The sequence below is a fragment of the Lithobates pipiens genome, unplaced genomic scaffold (assembly GCF_037356315.1).
Source record: "Lithobates pipiens isolate NorthernLeopardFrog02 unplaced genomic scaffold, aLitPip1_a1.2 Scaffold_18, whole genome shotgun sequence".
NCBI classification, from domain to species: domain Eukaryota; kingdom Metazoa; phylum Chordata; class Amphibia; order Anura; family Ranidae; genus Lithobates; species Lithobates pipiens.
The window spans coordinates 194,219,182-194,236,666 of record NW_027507758.1 but is presented as its reverse complement, the minus strand read 5'-3'; the positions used below and the strand labels follow the sequence as shown (position 1 = coordinate 194,236,666).

The following is a 17,485-nucleotide window of genomic DNA, read 5'->3' as shown; positions in this document are numbered from 1 at the left end:
TAAAAAATTAGAAAAGAGGGAGGAGAGATGGCACTGAAGGCAGCACTCTGTAGAGAAGAATCAGCTCTGAAGGGTCATAAAGGAAAGAGAAAGTGCAGTGGTTAAGATTTATTACAGGCACAATGGGATTAAAAACGCTTACGAGATAGTAAGAGGTCATAGGCATATAGTGATTTGTCCTCATGCACTTAGAGACACCTTTCTCTTTCCTTTAAAAACATATATATACAATGTTTGGGGGTTCTAAGTAATTTTCTGGCAAAAAATGATTTTAACTTAAAACCAACAAGTGTCAGAAAAAGGTTTAGCCTTTAAGTGGTTAAACTTCCCTCATTTACAGCTTGAAGTTCATTCCTTTGATCTAAAGAACAAAATGTTAACAATGTTTATAGTTGGCTCAGGGCTGAGGAATTTTGTAATACTTGGCAGACTGCCTGTGTGGTTTTTTTTTTTGTATTTTTTTTGGCAGCTGTCATCTTGAGTAGAGAATTCTCTGCATAGAAAGAATCGGGAAAATGCTTTAAGATTGCGAGGGGGAAAAAAAACATTGCGCTCTTGATTCTTAAAGATTAATCATACAGCTCTACAACCCTTTTCTGTAGGGCTGCATCTAACGATTATTTTCATAATTGATTAGTTGGCCGATTATTGTTTCGATTAATCTATTAGCAGATAATAACCTTAACCCCTTCCTGCTGAGTGTATGCAGATGTGCATACTCGGCGTCCGGGGGTTATACCGGGATGATGCCCGCACCTGCAGGCATCATCTTCCCGGTACCGTTTTTTACAGCGGGCGATTGGCTATCCAGCCATAACAACCGATGCGGCTAAAAGCCACTCGGCTGTTATGCCGGAGGAGCGGGAGTGGACGCCCCCCCCGTCCTGCCACCTCCCACCGCTGTTACCGGTGCTTCCGCTCATTCGGAAGCCCCGATTCACGATCCGCCACTTCTGGCTACTGGGCAGGGACTGGAATGAAGCATGAAGCGGCTTCATTCCAGTCTCCGAATAGTAAACACAGAAGCGACGTCATGACGTCTCTTCCCGTTTACTCGGCTGCCAATGGCGCCAGTTTTAAAAAAAAATACAGTATTCAGAATCACCGTTTTCAGACCTCCGATCCCTCCATAAAGAGTACCTGTCACCACTTATTACTGTCACAAGGGATGTTTACATTCCTTGTGACAGCAATAAAAGTGATCAATTATTATTATTATTAAAACAATTTATTCATTTTAAAAATTGCCTCGAGCTTGCGAAGCAAAGAAAGTGCCTACGGAAGTCGCGCCTGCATATGTAAACGGTCTTCAAATCACACATATGAGGTATCGCCGTGATCGCAAGAGCGAGAGCAATAATTCTAGCACTAGACCTCCTCTGTAACGCTAACCTGGTAACCGTAAAAAAAAATGTAAGCGTCGCCTATTGAGATTTTTAGGTACCGTACTTTGTCGTCATTCCACGTGTGTGTGCAATTATAAAGTGTGACATGTTTGGTATCTATTTACTCGGCGTAACATTATCTTTAGCATTATGCAAAAGAATTGGGCTAATTGCGTTTAAAACACCATTGCGCAAATACCGTGTGACATAAAATATTGCGACAATCGCCATTTTAGTCTCTGCTAAAAAATATATATATAATGTTTGAGGATTCCAAGTAATTTTCTAGAAAAAAATATGTATTTTAACTTGTAAACACCAAATGCCAAAAATAGGCTTAGTCATGAAAGGGTTAAAAAAAAGTGTGGTGTATAATTTAGGGATATAAAAAAGGCAATTTATTCTTAAATATCTATATGCAGTGGTAAATATAAATAACCAACTATGCTGTTAGGGAGAAAAATCTCAAATCCACTCTGAGAATAACATATACTATTATGCCCCGTACACACGAGAGGGATTAAGTCTGACAGACCTCCAAAGGAGTTCCGCCGGAGTTCCGACGGAGTTCTGGCGGACTTTTCGACTGAACGGACTTGACCACACACCATCACACCAAACTCCGACGGAGTCGAACGTGATGACGTACGACTGGATTCGACGTAGGAAGTTCATAGACAGTAGCCAATAGCTGCCCTAGCGTCGGTTTTAGTCCGTCGGAGTAGCACACACACGAGCAAATTTTTCGAAGGGGACCGGGTCCGGCGGAGTTCCGTCGGGAAAATTTGAAGCATGCTTCATTTCTAAAGTCCGTCAGACTTTAGCGAAGCTAAAGTCCGTTGCAGCCCACACACGATCGGATAGTCTGACGGACTCAGAGTTTGGATGTCGAAAAGTCCGCTCGTGTGTACGGGGCTTTAGAGGTTGAATCTGGTAAATATCAGACTCGGATCAAACTTTTCTATTTAACCACTTATGGAACGAGCCTCATTCTGAGATTTGTTGTTTACAAGTTAACTGTGTTTTTTTTTTTTTGCTAGAAAATTAACTAGAAACATCATATATTTTTAGACTTTTTTGAATTAAAAGATAAGACAACAGTAAAGTTAGCCCAATTTATTTTATGTTGTGAAAGACAATGTTGCACCGAGTAAATTGATACCCACCATGTCAACATATGCTTCAAAATTGTGCCCGCTCTTGGAATGGCAACAAACTTGTATCCTTAAAAATCTCCATAGTTGATATTTAAAAAATTCTACAAGTTTCATGTTTTGAGTTAGAGGAGGTCTAGGACTAAAATGATTGCTCTCACTCTACTGATTGCAGCGATACCTCACATGTGTGGTTTGAACCCCGTTTTCATGTGCAGGCACTACTCAGTTATGCACATGAGCTCGGCCGGTTTAAAAAAAAAAAAATTCTTATTTATTTTACCTTTTTATTTTTACACTGTTCTTAACCTTTAATCCTATTACAAGGAATGTAAACGTCCCTTGTAATAGAAAAAAAAGCTTGACAGGACCTCTTAAATATGAGAGATGGGGTCAAAAAGACCTCCGATCTCATATTCACGCTAAAATGCAATAATAAAAAATAAATGAAATGGTCATTTGAAAAAAAAATGCCCTTTAAGCACTATGGGCAGAAGTGAAGTTTTGACGTCGCTTACGCCCTGCAATGATATGGACACGGGTGTGGGCCATCTTCCCCTCACTTGTCTCCATGTCAGGCTCCGCCACTACTGAAGACTATTTTGCAGATTTTCAGACAGAACTGTGATATATTATATACTGGCCACAAAAACTTCTTCCTTTAAAAACATAAATAAAAATTTTAAGAACTTTTGTTTGATTTTCTTATTGTTAGTTGGGTCAAATCGACCCCAGTGATGGGAAAATTCAAAGGAGGAGAATAGAAAACTTCTTGTTCAAAGGAATTTTCAGACAATGTATGTTGTTTTCTTTCAGAAATTAAATTTGTTTTAAAACTGAATGTTAAAAGCAAGTGAAATTTTCAAATGACATTCTTTCGTTCAGCGAATGTGCAAAGATTTTTCGTATTAATATTCTTGGCCGTAAATCGATGTGTATGGCCAGCATAAGGCTCGGTTCACACCTATGCAGTTTGCTTTTGATCAGTTTCTACACTACTTTTTGCTGTGCGTTTTGCATTTTTGCACACACAATTTTGCTGCAATTTGAGTTTTGCAGTCTTTATACTTTTTTTTTTGGCCAATTTGTTGTTGGGCAGATTTATAAAATGCAAACTGCTGCAAAAACCTGCTTTTCTGCAGGTTCTCCATTGAAGTCTATTTAACCAAAAAAAGCACCGTTTTGCATTGAAAACAGTCCTTTACCCTCCTTTCCCCTCCTTTCCAAATTCCCAGTGGCTGACAAATAGATGTGAATGTGTCGCATAGGAAACCATGTTAAATGAACTGTAGTGCGTGTCTGCAAAAAGCACTAAAAAACGTGGGGGAAAAAAAAGTCTGAACCAAGCCTAAGACATATAGTAGCAGCAGCATGCGTTTTTTTGTATCACCTGTCATCATGGGGTTAAAAAAAGCGAAAATTAGCCCTGTATAGTACAAAAAGAGCAGATAATCACTACTATAAGGGGTTCTTTTATACTGTGAAACAGTGAAAGTAATAATATATATTCATTAACAGATTGGACTTGATGGACTTGTGTCTTTTTCAACCTCACCTACTATGTAACCATATTACTTGTATCATAAATATTCACATAATAAATACCCAGAAGTAGGATATATGGGCATTATTACTAGGAGTCAGGCATTAAGCTATATGAAGGGTGGAAGGGAGATATAAATCTTTTATATTAAAGTAGTACTAAAAGCTGAGATTTTTTTTTTCATGGATATAATCATTTCAAATTAAATGTACAATGCTGGTAAACTTTAACTTTAAATGTAATTGTAATGCCTTCTATTGCCTCAATTCTATCAGCCTCCACCTTCTCTGGGTTCAGATGCTGATCTTCTCTGCACACATTCTTTAACTCATTCCTGACCAGCCGCTGCAGTTCTACTGCGGCAGGATGGCTCCCCTGGGCAAGCTGTCGCAGCTGTATGTCGGCTCTTTAAGATGCTGTAGAAGGCATGCACAGCGTATCCCCAGAGCCGATGCGAGTGCCGAGTGGGTGCGATGACCGCTGGGCATCCGCTATCGCTTGTGAGAGAGCCTGAACCGGGATCACAAATCCCGGTTCTATTGGGAGAGAAGACAGATAATGTGTTCCTACTAAATAGGAACAGTGATCTCTCTAGTCAGTCCCATCCCCCCACAGTTAGAACACACTGAGGGAACACAGTTAACCCCTTGATCGCCCCCTGGTATTAACTACTTCCCTGCCAATGACATTTATACAGTAATCAGTGGCTATTTTTAGCTCTGATCACTGTATAAATGTCATTAGTCCCAAAAATGTGTCAACAGTGTCCGATTTGTCCGCCACAATATCGCAGCCTCAATAAAAATTGCTGATCGCCACCATTACTACTCAAAAAAATTAAAATGCCATAAATCTATCCCCTATTTTGCTATAGGCTGAAGTGGTTAAAGTATTAAAAAAAAATAACAAACATGTTATAGTTACCTGCTCTGTGTAATGGTTTTGCACAGAGCAGCCCTGATTCTCCTCTTCTAGGGTCCCCCACTTGCACTTCTGGCTCCTCCTGTCTTCAGAGTGCCCCTATAGCAAGGTAAAAAAAACTTCTGCCTTCAGAACCGCTCACTTCCTGCCCATGAGGCATTGCTCCTCACACATTCACAAGTTCTCAGGCACTTAATGACATATGTGGATGGTGTACTGAGCTGTATGTGTGCTGCACTGTATTTCCTGATATGTAAACAAATAATACATTCTGTATGCTGGCCGATTAATCGTTTATGAAAGTAGTTGACAACTATTTTCATAATCGATTCGTTGTTTCGTCCTGTTTGTCTGTTTACCAACATATCTTAGAATTGTGAGATTTTGTTTGAAAATGGTATTCTCACCTGGGAGAAGCAATTGCGTTTGATGTGTTTCAAAGTTTTATTACTAATTCAAGGTTCTTCAAATATATTCTACTTGGTGACCATAGAATGTAGTTATCCTTGGCTTTTATATACCCAGTTCATTAAATAACCCGTTTGAAGACCTCCAACAGGGTGATAAAAACACAGGATGTTCTGTTTGAAGACTTATGTGCCGTGTCCTGAATCTGAACTTTTTGTTTTTTTCTGGGGCTTATTCAATCTTAAACCCCCATATGAAATTTATGAAACAATGTCTATTTCTTCATCATAGTTCTGACAAACCTCTCCAACACCCTCTCGGTTGTTTTCCAGCACATCTGAATGCTGACTTCAGCTAGATGCCTTCTACTTTGTGTACACCTTCTTTGGGCATTTATCCCTTTCTTTAAAATATTGGTGATAAATGCTATAGTTAATCATTATGATTTCTGAATTGGTGGTGATTGTAAATTTGTCATATGAATTGGAAAGCTAGAGAATCCAAAACAGGTTACACAAGCTTAACTTATCCTGATAATAGTTATGAATCAATATTAGATAAAACAAATATGGATCCTGTTCTAAACAAACATTTTGTTATTTATTTTCTTTTAGGGAGCAAATATTCTTCTGACTGATAATGGTCATGTAAAGCTAGGTAAGTAGGTAATGTCTTTTGTCATTTGTCTGTTTTGGACCTTGATAAAATCTGAAGCTGAACAAAATGGATTTTACTACAAGCTATCTAAATCCTTGATCATAAATCTAATATATTGCAGCGTGCCAGTTTTCTTTTTACAAGATTATTTTGGTTTTTGGTTCACCAAAAAAAAAAAAAAAAAAAAAGCCTATGCAGGTAAAGGGCACCTGTAGATGACAACCAACTTTACAACTTTGATTAAAGTTGAATAATGCCCCTGCTGTTAAAAATTGATGTACCTCCCAAAGCCTGGTCGAAAAACTGAGAGATGACCTACTCCTATTCTGCCTTGTTGCAAAGGTGATCCCTGCTGTTACTACTTGCCTCCAATATTGCAGGAACACGTTCTCTCTGATTCACATCCCTGCACATGCGTAGTTTGATGTCTCCTCTGTTGCAGCAGAGCTGAGTTTACAGCTACTGAGACAGGGAAGAGGAAGCGTGCAGGGATTTGAATTGGAGAGAGCTTGTTTAAGAGTCTTTTGTCCAGGCTCCTGGTAATATGTAAATGGCCTACACCTACAGCGGGGGCATTATTCAACTTTAATCAAGTCTGCAAAGTTTTTCATCTACAGGTGCTCCTTACATACATAAGCAGATTTTTGGCAAAGTTTAAGTAAAGAGAAAATTAAAAGGGAATAGATTGAAGTAAGGTAACGAGATAATAGATAAGGCAAACTAAGGCAAAACAGTGCCTACAAGAATTAGTTTGAATCGTTCAGTGCAAAGCATCCTCTGGAGGGCACCTGTGCCAAGTGGCTGACCTACTTTAATAAGGAAGCCACACAACACAGGATTTGGAGTGGAGATAACTGAAGTAGTGGTATCTACTTCAGTCATTTCTAGCTTTCATGGGCATTAGCCCAAGCTGGACCAACGTAACTGTGTATAAACCTGGAATTTATCTTTAAAATGCATTTACCTCACTCAAATCCTAGTAAATCAAGCTTTGCAGAAAATACACTTCTGACATAAAACCCGTAAAGCTCAAAAATTGTTTATACTTGATTTTATTTTTATGATTTTTTTTATAAAGATTACTTTCACGCATTTAAGGCACATCTTCCCTAGGGTTGAATAGTAGTGTATATAAAATGCTCCATACTGCAACTGTATTGCATAAAAATATAGATGTGTGAATGTTTGTGTTGCTCATTTTAATATCAGAGAAAAATAAATCTCATTGCCCTTCCAGTCTTTTACAAATTAGCCTAAAGCAAATCAGTCAAGCTAGATTGCTGCCAGTTGTATTTTAAATCATACAACAGGACAAAATAATGCATTTATCTTAATTGTACAGTACAGTGCATAGGATGTTTAGTCTTAAACCATGGTATGTATGCCACTACCTTCAGATGATTGGAGACTGGCAAAATCTTTGCTGCAAATGCCCCCAGTGCATCCTCATGTTACCCCACCCACTCTATTGAACTCCAGTTTTTTGCTAGTGACCTTAGGTTATGTACCTTTTCTGCTCTGGAGAAGTTTTTTAAACCAATTTAATTTTTATTCACTACCTTGACTGTCACGTCTCTCAAGGTCTAATTGTATATTGCCTCAGGGCTCACTAGCAGTTTCCATGTCAATTGCCTTCAATGTAAATCTTGGGAACCACACCTAGACCCCTCATCAGCGGAGCCAGCCTGTAAAATTTGCTTTGGAAACTGTGTGTTCAGCACTCACCATGGCGTGTGGTGTAATAAATATAGTTAGCCACAGGGTGCTTTACACGTCCAGGACCGTGGTCCATTCCCATGGCACTCAGACCCTGAAACCCCTTTGGGGGGTATGCTCACTGCAACGGGTGATGTTTGGTCCCTTTTGAGAACCTGCAGTGTAAATGAGGTACGACAGGATAACAGCAAACCCTAAACTGCAGATAAGATGAACAAAAACGCAAAACAATTATCTAAATGAACTGTGTGTCTCCTTTTATTTAATGATATCAAAACATTATATGAGCTAAACTTGTATCAAAAGTCTTCTAAAATAAACAGCACAACACACTTTTAAAATCATTCAGAATATTGCGAATCAATGATTATTGAATATAATAAATCATAGTCAAATTATAGCCCTAACAAAGAGTTGTGTAGCAACAGTGTGAGAGTGCAACTAAGTAATCTGGAAGTTAAATTGGATCACTCTCTTGCTTAACAGTGCAGAGGGAAAATTGTTACTGATCAGCATGATTTGTGTCTACACCACATCTATCACACAGAGTTAATATATAATTTTTCCTCTCCCAAAATAAGGTTGGGGCTGTATCTCATGTGTGTGAGCATATTCGGGTGTATAAAAACCAGGCTCATCTGTTACACCGGTAATACCAGACCATACTTACTTTGCCACAGATGCAAAGGAACAGGGCACGTGTATTGCACCAAGTTGCCTTAACTACACCTTTTTGAGAGGATCAATGGAACCCTCACCAGATTGCCTAGATGGGCTGTCAGTCAGTCATTCGCTCCAACATGGGTAGCCTCCAAACTGATCCCCGGTCAGATACTAGAAGCATTTAGGCCGGGTTCACACTGCTCTGACATGGAAGTCTCATCACTTCAGATCCAACTTTGCCCTGCGACTCCAGGTCGAACTTCTGTGCGACTTCAATGAACAGGATCAAATTTAGATCTGACTTTGAGAAGACTGTGACTGTAACTTGTACCTTTGACCAATCAAAACAATTCTTTTGGCACTGATATAGAAAAAAAACACCGCATGACAACACCCCATAGCTATATAAGAGCTGTCAGACACCGGGGCTCAGAGAACGGCAGGAGCCAGCATCGGAGAGTTTTTGTTTTGTTTTTTAGATGGGGGGGGGGACATTCTAAATTTTTAATAAAGGACTTCTCAAAACGGTCTTGTTTTTTGTAACGCTACACTGATTTTTTTGGTGAATGGGGGGGGGGGGGGGCTTTCTTAAAGGGGGCTTCCGGATACAGAAATGCCCCCTGCTTTCAGACCCCCACAACCACCACCTAGGGTTGTGGGGTAAGAGTCCCTTGTCACCATTAACATGGGGACAAGGTGCTTTGCCCCTAAACATCCACACCCCCCCCCCATGTGGCCTGGTGTGGTTCAGGAGGGGGAGGGGATGCTCGCTCTTCCATACCTGCCAGGCTGCATGCTTTGATAAGGGTCTGGTATGAATTATGGGGGGGGGGGTGTATCTGGGCCCGGACCATTTTTTTTTTTTTTTTATTATGTGGGTTTCCCCTCCAAAGTCCATTTCAGACTGAAGGGTCTCAAGATTTATACCAGATGCAAAGGGCCTGGCATGGATTGGGGGGATCTCACGTAATTTCTAAGGGGATTTTACAATGCCAAATTGCAGAAACAGGGTAAAAGACACAGTAAAAGCAAGTCTGTTATTTATTTCAGCCGGTAGAACATATCCAGTTAAAACTGTTATAAATTGTAATTCAAAGATTATTGTCTACCTAATTGATTGCAATACTTGTAGAGTACAGTATGTGGGATTTGCAGTCTACGTATTAGAATATCAGAACACTACCGTGACACTCTTAATAGCAACACAAAAAATATTTCAAATGTGTATAAACACTTTAGAACATTTCTGGTAATCTGGAGTTCTTTTTCCAGCCTGAAACAGGTGAGAATATCTGTTTGGGGGGGGGGGGTATTTGCCATACCCTACTTCAACGGGAGGTGTGGTGGATGCAAAAATTGAATACTTGATTTCCTAGTGGAATGAACAGTAGAATGGGTGTGAATTCTTTTTTGAAATAATACAATTTGTTTCCACGATGGGTTAATTTTTCCCTCTCCTCTTTCTCTGGTTCTGCCAACGTCACACGATTTTAATTAATTGATTTTAAATTGGATTGTACCACCCCTTTTCTGGAGGAATGGATATCTTTTCTATATAAACTTGATTTTATTGTAAATCTGTATGCTTTGAGTAAGGCTTCAGCCGATAACATGCTAGCACTTTAGATGTCTCACTGCTGTTAGTGCTCAATTAAGATTTAAGAAGAAGCAATCAAGTTGCCGGCATTTCTTGCTATTTTGGTGTTTATGGGACACAACAAGCCTGAGCACTGTTATCATCATTCTACAATCATCATAAAGCTTCGGTGAGTTTTTTTTTTTACATTACTGGATTTGAATTAAATCAAGTGGATTTAAATCACTATTAAAATGGCTTGATTTAAATCAACTCTATTTAAATCATGATTATAAAAGAGCAACTGTCATCACTGTCCCGCAGCAGCTCATCCTCTAATTCACTGTTGACTCACCGACAGTCCCATTCACTTTAATGGGAACATGTGCTCCATACTCATTCACATTGGGGGGGGGGGGGGTGGGATCTGGGGGCCCCTTTGTTAAAGTGAGTTTACAGATTCTGATAAGCCCCCTGCCTGCAGACCCCCACAATTAGCGCCCAAGGTTGTCGGGAAGAGGCCCTTGTCCCCATTAACCTGGGGACAACGTGCTTTGGGGTGGCCCTCCCATGTTAAGTGCGTGTGGTCTGATATGGTCCAGGGAGGGGGCATTTGATCGCCCCCACCTCTCCTGACCTGCTGAGCTGCATGCTCAGATAAGGGTCAGGTGTGGCTTTTGGGGGAGACCCCACAATCTTCTTTTTTTTTTTTTTTTTTTGCATGGGTTTCTCCTTTAAGATTTTCAGAGCACAAGTTGCATGCCACAAGTCAGATCAGTTAAGACGATGATCCGACTTGAATGCTACATTTGGAGAAGGTAACATTTACCTTTTTAAATTTTGAGGGTTTCTTCCCACACCATTGCAGCTGGGGTGATGACAGAATTGCAAACACCTACAAGCTGACACACTTTCGCTGAAAATGCAAGAAGCGTGTCTGCTTCTCTGTACCTGCTTCTCCAGAGACAGACCCAGTACATCAGTGCCTGAGTTAAGGTGGCTCCTTGCCTGGACATGCAAATACCCTTTCAATCTGCATCCATTTCGTGAGTATCCTACAGGGGATCCCCCACAGCAAAATGGTAGAGACAAGATGCAGACTAACACTCCCCAGGAACAGCAGTGTGGATGGTGTTTTTTGCTCTGCTGAGCTATTGTATTCTGAAAGCTGGAAGACTTCCCCACTGTCCGAATACACTGATCAGTGTTGCAGGCTTATTGCCTGCTATGCAGATCAAGTGGGGAAAATCCAACAGGGCAGTTGTACAGAAGTCGATTGGTATAACCTTCCTGCCTACGCATGGATCAAATTTGGCCTGTCCCTACTGAACTGGCCAAATTTTAATCCATGCCGGCTTAAGGCCCCATTCACACCTGAGCGTTTTGTAGCTTGAAGCCTGAAGCTACAAAACGCTGGAAGGGAAAAAATCTATTATTCTCTATGTAGATGGTTCACATCACCACTCCAAGTCGTCTGAAGTCGCCTGAAGCTCAAACAAGTTCTGGACCCTTTTTTGTCGCTCGAATCGGGCAGATTATTTGCACTAACATTCACATTTTCAGGCCAAGCTTACAGGGTGTACTCTCTCCTCCTTCAAAAAATGTATTTTCTAAATCCCTAACCAACAGTTTTATGACCATGCTCACCTCTGTGACTCCCCGCATTCCATAGCCCTTTCCTGGCCTTATCTCGCTAACTATCCAAGTTTAACTACCATTGCTGTGTATTTTTTTGTGTGTTAGGGCTGCAACTAATGATTATTTTCATAATCAATTAGTTGGTTGATTATTCTTTTAATTTGGATATAAATAAAAAAAAAAGTGTGCTGTATATAATTTAGTTAACATGAAAAGTTTAAAAAAAGACAATATTTTTCTTGAATATCTATATGCAGCTGTAAAGATAAAAAACCAACTATATGGTTAGGGAACAAAATATCGAATTCACTCCAAAATAAAAAAACACAAGATATATTTAGATAAATACAGAGGATATACAAAGTCTACACATCCCTGTTAAAATGTCAGGTTTCTGAAAAAAAACGAGACAAAAATCATTTCAGAACTATTTCCACCTTTAATGTGACCTATAAACTGTACAACTCAATTGAACAACAAACTGAATTTTTTTTAGGTGGAGGCAAGTAAAAAATAAAAATAGAATAGTATGGTTGCATAAGTGTGCACACCCTTAAATTAATACTTTTGATTTTGTTACAGCACAGTCTTTTTTGGGTATAAGGCCCCTTTCACCCATGCGGACTGTTCAGATTCCACTGTCTGTTTTTTCAGGCGGATCTGAACAGTCACTCCATACAGCTCTATGGAGCATTGGACGTCAGCGGTGACATGTCCGCTGAAATCCGATCTGCCCCGATCCACTTCACAAAATCCAGACGGAGGGATGTCCTATTTTCTATCCATCTATCGGATCGGTTGAAAGCGGACAGATGGTCCATAATCATTCGATCCCTCCATGGGGGAGAGCGGACTCTGACAGGTCCGTCCCTGCACAGAGAGCAGAGACGGACTTGTCATCCGCTGGCTGCTTACCTTTCAAACAGTATCTTCCCAGCAAGAGTGCCAGATACGGGATCAAGTTGTATAAGCTCTGTGACAGGGCCACAGTCTATACATATAGTTTTATGGTTTACGATTGAAGAAATAGTCACATAGAGCCACCAAACTGCCCAGATTACATAGGAAGCGCTGGCAAGATTGTGTGAGACATGGTGTCACCCTTATTCTGAAAGGGGTACCATTTGTATTTGGACAATTTTTACATGAGCATTTTAGTCACTTGTTTGATCATCAGATTGGCACATGTGGCATTGTGCAATCTAATCGCCGGAGCTTACCCCAGAGGCTTGTAGATTCCCGTCTTAGGCTAGGGGAGGGAGCCTGCTTGAAGTGTAATAACTTGCTCGCTGTGTAGTGGAGGGATAATAAGAATGTTTTTGTTCTGTCCTCCCTTCATGCAGACACGATGGTCAAAATTCCTACAGCGACTGGTGTTGTGGAGAAACACATGTGTCCACAAATATAACCTTAATATGGGAGGGGTGGACCTCAATGACCAGTTATTGGTGCCGTACCTATTTGCCTGTAAGGCCAGACGCTGGTACAAAACGTGTCTGTATACTTATTTCAATTGGCTTTGCTGAACACTCATGTGCTGTACAGAGCTTCAGGATGGACTGGATCCTTCCTTAAATTCCAGGAAGAGATTGTCAGAGCCCTTCCTTTTCCAGACGGTGCTCCACCTCAACTTCCCAGTCCAAATGCAGTAAGCCGGCTGCATGAGGGGCATTTTCTGTATGTCCTCCCAAGTACTCCTAACCAACGAGTCCCCCAAAGAAAATGTGTCTGTAGCAAACGTAGTCCTGTCTTGACAATCCTAGTCTTTGCATTGGTGAATGTTTTTTTTTTTGTTTGTTTTTTTTTTTTACTGTATTCTATTCTGCAATTTATATATATATATATATATATATATATATATATATATATATATATATATATATAAAATACTTTACTGTTTACTTTGTTTTATTGTATAGTAACATATAGGGACGCACCGAAATTTCGGGCGCCGAAACATATCAGCCGAAAATGTCCTTTTTGGCAATTTGCCAAAAGAAAATTCTTGGCGATAATGGCGCAGAACGGGGCCCAGCCCCTGGTGCCGCCCATTACAGGGGTATCGTTCTGGAGTGATGCCATGCTTTGTGGGGGAAACTGTGCAGAGCGGCTTTCCCTCCCAGCTCCGCCTCCCGACATCTCGCTCTGAGTTGCTCCTGCATAGTAGGTTAAGTGTGGCCAGTGTACAGATTTATCGGAGGCACAGGCTGTGGAGCTTACTCCCCTCCTCCCATCACGCAATGCTGTGTGATAGAAGTCCCTGCATGTGGGAGCATTCTGACATCTGACCCCATTCCTGCTCCTGTCTTCTGTCACTTTGCAGTGCGATGTGATCCTCTCCTATCTCTGCGTACCACTGCCCAGTGCCTCTGTACAGAATGTGCTTTGTAGAAGGCAAATGAAGTACGGTAATCTTTGCGGCATCACTGCACACTAACTCCTCACACCCTTTTCTCTGGTTGCTTGTCCAGCTCTCACTACACTGGCAGCCCCCCTCCCCCCTTCATCCTCAGCATTTCCCTATCCACAATCTTTTCATCTCAATCTTCTTAACCCTCTGTATGCTCTAGTCTGCAACTGTCCAAACCTCAGAATCCTGCCAGCATTCCATTCATTCCTCATGGCTCCTTCATTCTGCCAGAACTTTTTTTTTTTCTTTACTTCACTGCAGGGACATAACTACAGTGGTCACCATTGCGACCCAGCCTGAGAGGAGGGGCAGCATACGAGGAACCAATGCCTTCCATGTTTTTCCTGCAGCCACTGAATGTCTGCAGGAGGGAGAGTAGGAAAAGTGGGCATTCAGCAGCTGCAAGAAGAACATGGAGGGCATTGGTTTCTCTATATGCCTCCCCTCTCCAGCTTTTTTCTGCTGCCCGTGGGCCCCTCAGCTCCCTCCTGGCCCGTCTGTGATCTTGCCCAGCAACTTCTCTGCCCCCCATGTTCTTTGCTGATCCCCCAGTGCTCTTTGCTGATCCCCCAGTGCTCTTTGCTGATCCCCCAGTGCTCTTTGCTGATCCCCCAGTGCTCTTTGCTGATCCCCCAGTGCTCTTTGCTGATCCCCCAGTGCTCTTTGCTGATCCCCCAGTGCTCTTTGCTGATCTCCAGTGCTCTTTGCTGATCTCCAGTGCTCTTTGCTGATCCACCCGTGCTCTTCGCTGATCCACCCCGTGCTCTTCGCTGATCCCCCCCCGTGCTCTTCGCTGATCCCCCCGTGCTCTTCGCTGTTCCCCCCCGTGCTCTTCGCTGATCCCCCCGTGCTCTTCGCTGATCCCCCCGTGCTCTTCGCTGATCCCCCCCGTGCTCTTCGCTGATCCCCCCGTGCTCTTCGCTGATCCCCCCCGTGCTCTTCGCTGATCCCCCCCGTGCTCTTCGCTGATCCCCCCCCCGTGCTCTTCGCTGATCCCCCCCCGTGCTCTTCGCTGATCCCCCCGTGCTCTTCGCTGATCCCCCCGTGCTCTTCGCTGATCCCCCCGTGCTCTTCGCTGATCCCCCCCCGTGCTCTTCGCTGATCCCCCCCGTGCTCTTCGCTGATTCCCCCCCGTGCTCTTCGCTGATCCCCCCCGTGCTCTTCACTGACCCCCCCCCCGTGCTCTTCGCTGATCCCCCCCCCGTGCTCTTCGCTGATCCCCCCCCCCCCCGTGCTCTTTCGCTGATCCCCCCCGTGCTCTTCGCTGATCCCCCCCGTGCTCTTCGCTGATCCCCCCCGTGCTCTTCGCTGATTCCCCCCGTGCTCTTCGCTGATCCCCCCCGTGCTCTTCTCTGATCCCCCCCCGTGCTCTTCGCTGATCCCCCCCGTGCTCTTCGCTGATCCCCCCGTGCTCTTCGCTGATCCCCCCCGTGCTCTTCGCTGATCCCCCCCGTGCTCTTCGCTGATCCCCCCGTGCTCTTCGCTGATCCCCCCGTGCTCTTCGCTGATCCCCCCCGTGCTCTTCGCTGATCCCCCCGTGCTCTTCGCTGATCCCCCCCCGTGCTCTTCGCTGATCCCCCCCGTGCTCTTCGCTGATCCCCCCCGTGCTCTTCGCTGATCCCCCCCGTGCTCTTCGCTGATCCCCCCCGTGCTCTTCGCTGAACCCCCCTGCTGATCCCCCGTGCTCTTCGCTGACCCCCCCTGTGCTCTTCGCTGACCCCCCCGTGCTCTTCGCTGACCCCCCCGTGCTCTTCGCTGACCCCCCCGTGCTCTTCGCTGACCCCCCGTGCTCTTCGCTGACCCCCCGTGCTCTTCGCTGACCCCCCCCGTGCTCTTCGCTGACCCCCCCCGTGCTCTTCGCTGACCCCCCCCGTGCTCTTCGCTGACCCCCCCGTGCTCTTCGCTGACCCCCCCGTGCTCTTCGCTGACCCCCCCGTGCTCTTCGCTGACCCCCCGTGCTCTTCGCTGATTCCCCCCCCGTGCTCTTCGCTGATTCCCCCCCCCCCGTGCTCTAAGCTGATTCCCCCCCCCCGTGCTCTAAGCTGATTCCCCCCCCGTGCTCTTCGCTGATTCCCCCGTGCTCTTCGCTGATCCCCCCCCGTGCTCTTCGCTGATTCCCCCCCCCGTGCTCTTCGCTGATTCCCCCCCGTGCTCTTCGCTGATCCCCCCCCGTGCTCTTCGCTGATCCCCCCCGTGCTGATCCCCCCCGTGCTCTTCGCTGATCCCTCCCGTGCTCTTCGCTGATCCCTCCCGTGCTCTTCGCTGATCCCCTCCCGTGCTCTTCGCTGATCCCCTCCCGTGCTGATCCCCCCGTGCTCTTCGCTGACCCCCCCCGTGCTCTTCGCTGACCCCCCGTGCTCTTCGCTGACCCCCGTGCTCTTCGCTGACCCCCCGTGCTCTTCGCTGACCCCCCCCCGTGCTCTTCGCTGACCCCCCCGTGCTCTTCGCTGACCCCCCGTGCTCTTCGCTGGACCCCCCCGTGCTCTTCGCTGACCCCCCCGTGCTCTTCGCTGACCCCCCCGTGCTCTTCGCTGACCCCCCGTGCTCTTCGCTGATCCCCCCCCCCCCCCCCCCCCGTGCTCTTCGCTGATCCCCCCCCCCCGTGCTCTTCGCTGATTCCCCCCCGTTCTCTTCGCTGATCCCCCCCGTGCTCTTCGCTGATCCCCCCCGTGCTCTTCGCTGATCCCCCCGTGCTGATCCCCCCCGTGCTCTTCGCTGATCCTTCCCGTGCTCTTCGCTGATCCCCTCCCGTGCTCTTCGCTGATCCCCTCCCGTGCTGATCCCCCCGTGCTCTTCGCTGACCCCCCGTGCTCTTCGCTGACCCCCCCGTGCTCTTCGCTGACCCCCCCGTGCTCTTCGCTGACCCCCCCGTGCTCTTCGCTGACCCCCCGTGCTCTTCGCTGACCCCCCCGTGCTCTTCGCTGATCCCCCCGTGCTCTTCGCTGATCCCCCCGTGGTCTTCGTTGATCCCGCCTCGTGCTCTTCGCTGATCTTCCCCCCGTGCTCTAAGCTGATCCCCCCGTGCTCTTCGCTTATTCCCCCGTGCTGATCCCCCCGTGCTGATCCCCCCCCCGTGCTCTTCGCTGACCCCCCGTGCTCTTCGCTGACCACCCCGTGCTCTTCGCTGACCCCCCGTGCTCTTCGCTGACCCCCCCTTGCTCTTCGCTGACCCCCCCGTGCTCTTCGCTGACCCCCCCGTGCTCTTCGCTGACCCCCCCGTGCTCTTCGCTGACCCCCCCCGTGCTCTTCGCTGACCCCCCGTGCTCTTCGCTGACCCCCCGTGCTCTTCGCTGATCCCCCCGTGCTCTTCGTTGATCTCCCCCCCCCGTGCTCTTTCGCTGATCCCCCCGTGCTCTTCGCTGATCTTCCCCCCCCGTGCTCTTCGCTGATCCCCCCCGTGCTCTTCGCTTATTC

General features: G+C 45.3%; 1 protein-coding gene across 4 annotated transcripts in view; it reads left to right on the top strand.

Annotated features, from left to right (window-relative positions):
• MAP4K3 (mitogen-activated protein kinase kinase kinase kinase 3) overlaps positions 1 to 17,485 on the top strand; it is a 783,526-nt gene that overhangs the window by 238,631 nt on the left and 527,410 nt on the right. For all 4 annotated transcript variants that reach the window (XM_077486491.1, XM_077486490.1, XM_077486493.1 and 1 more), the window contains exon 7: positions 6,026 to 6,068. In XM_077486491.1, coding sequence (XP_077342617.1) covers positions 6,026 to 6,068 — 43 coding nt within the window. The remainder of the gene's footprint in view (positions 1 to 6,025; positions 6,069 to 17,485) is intronic.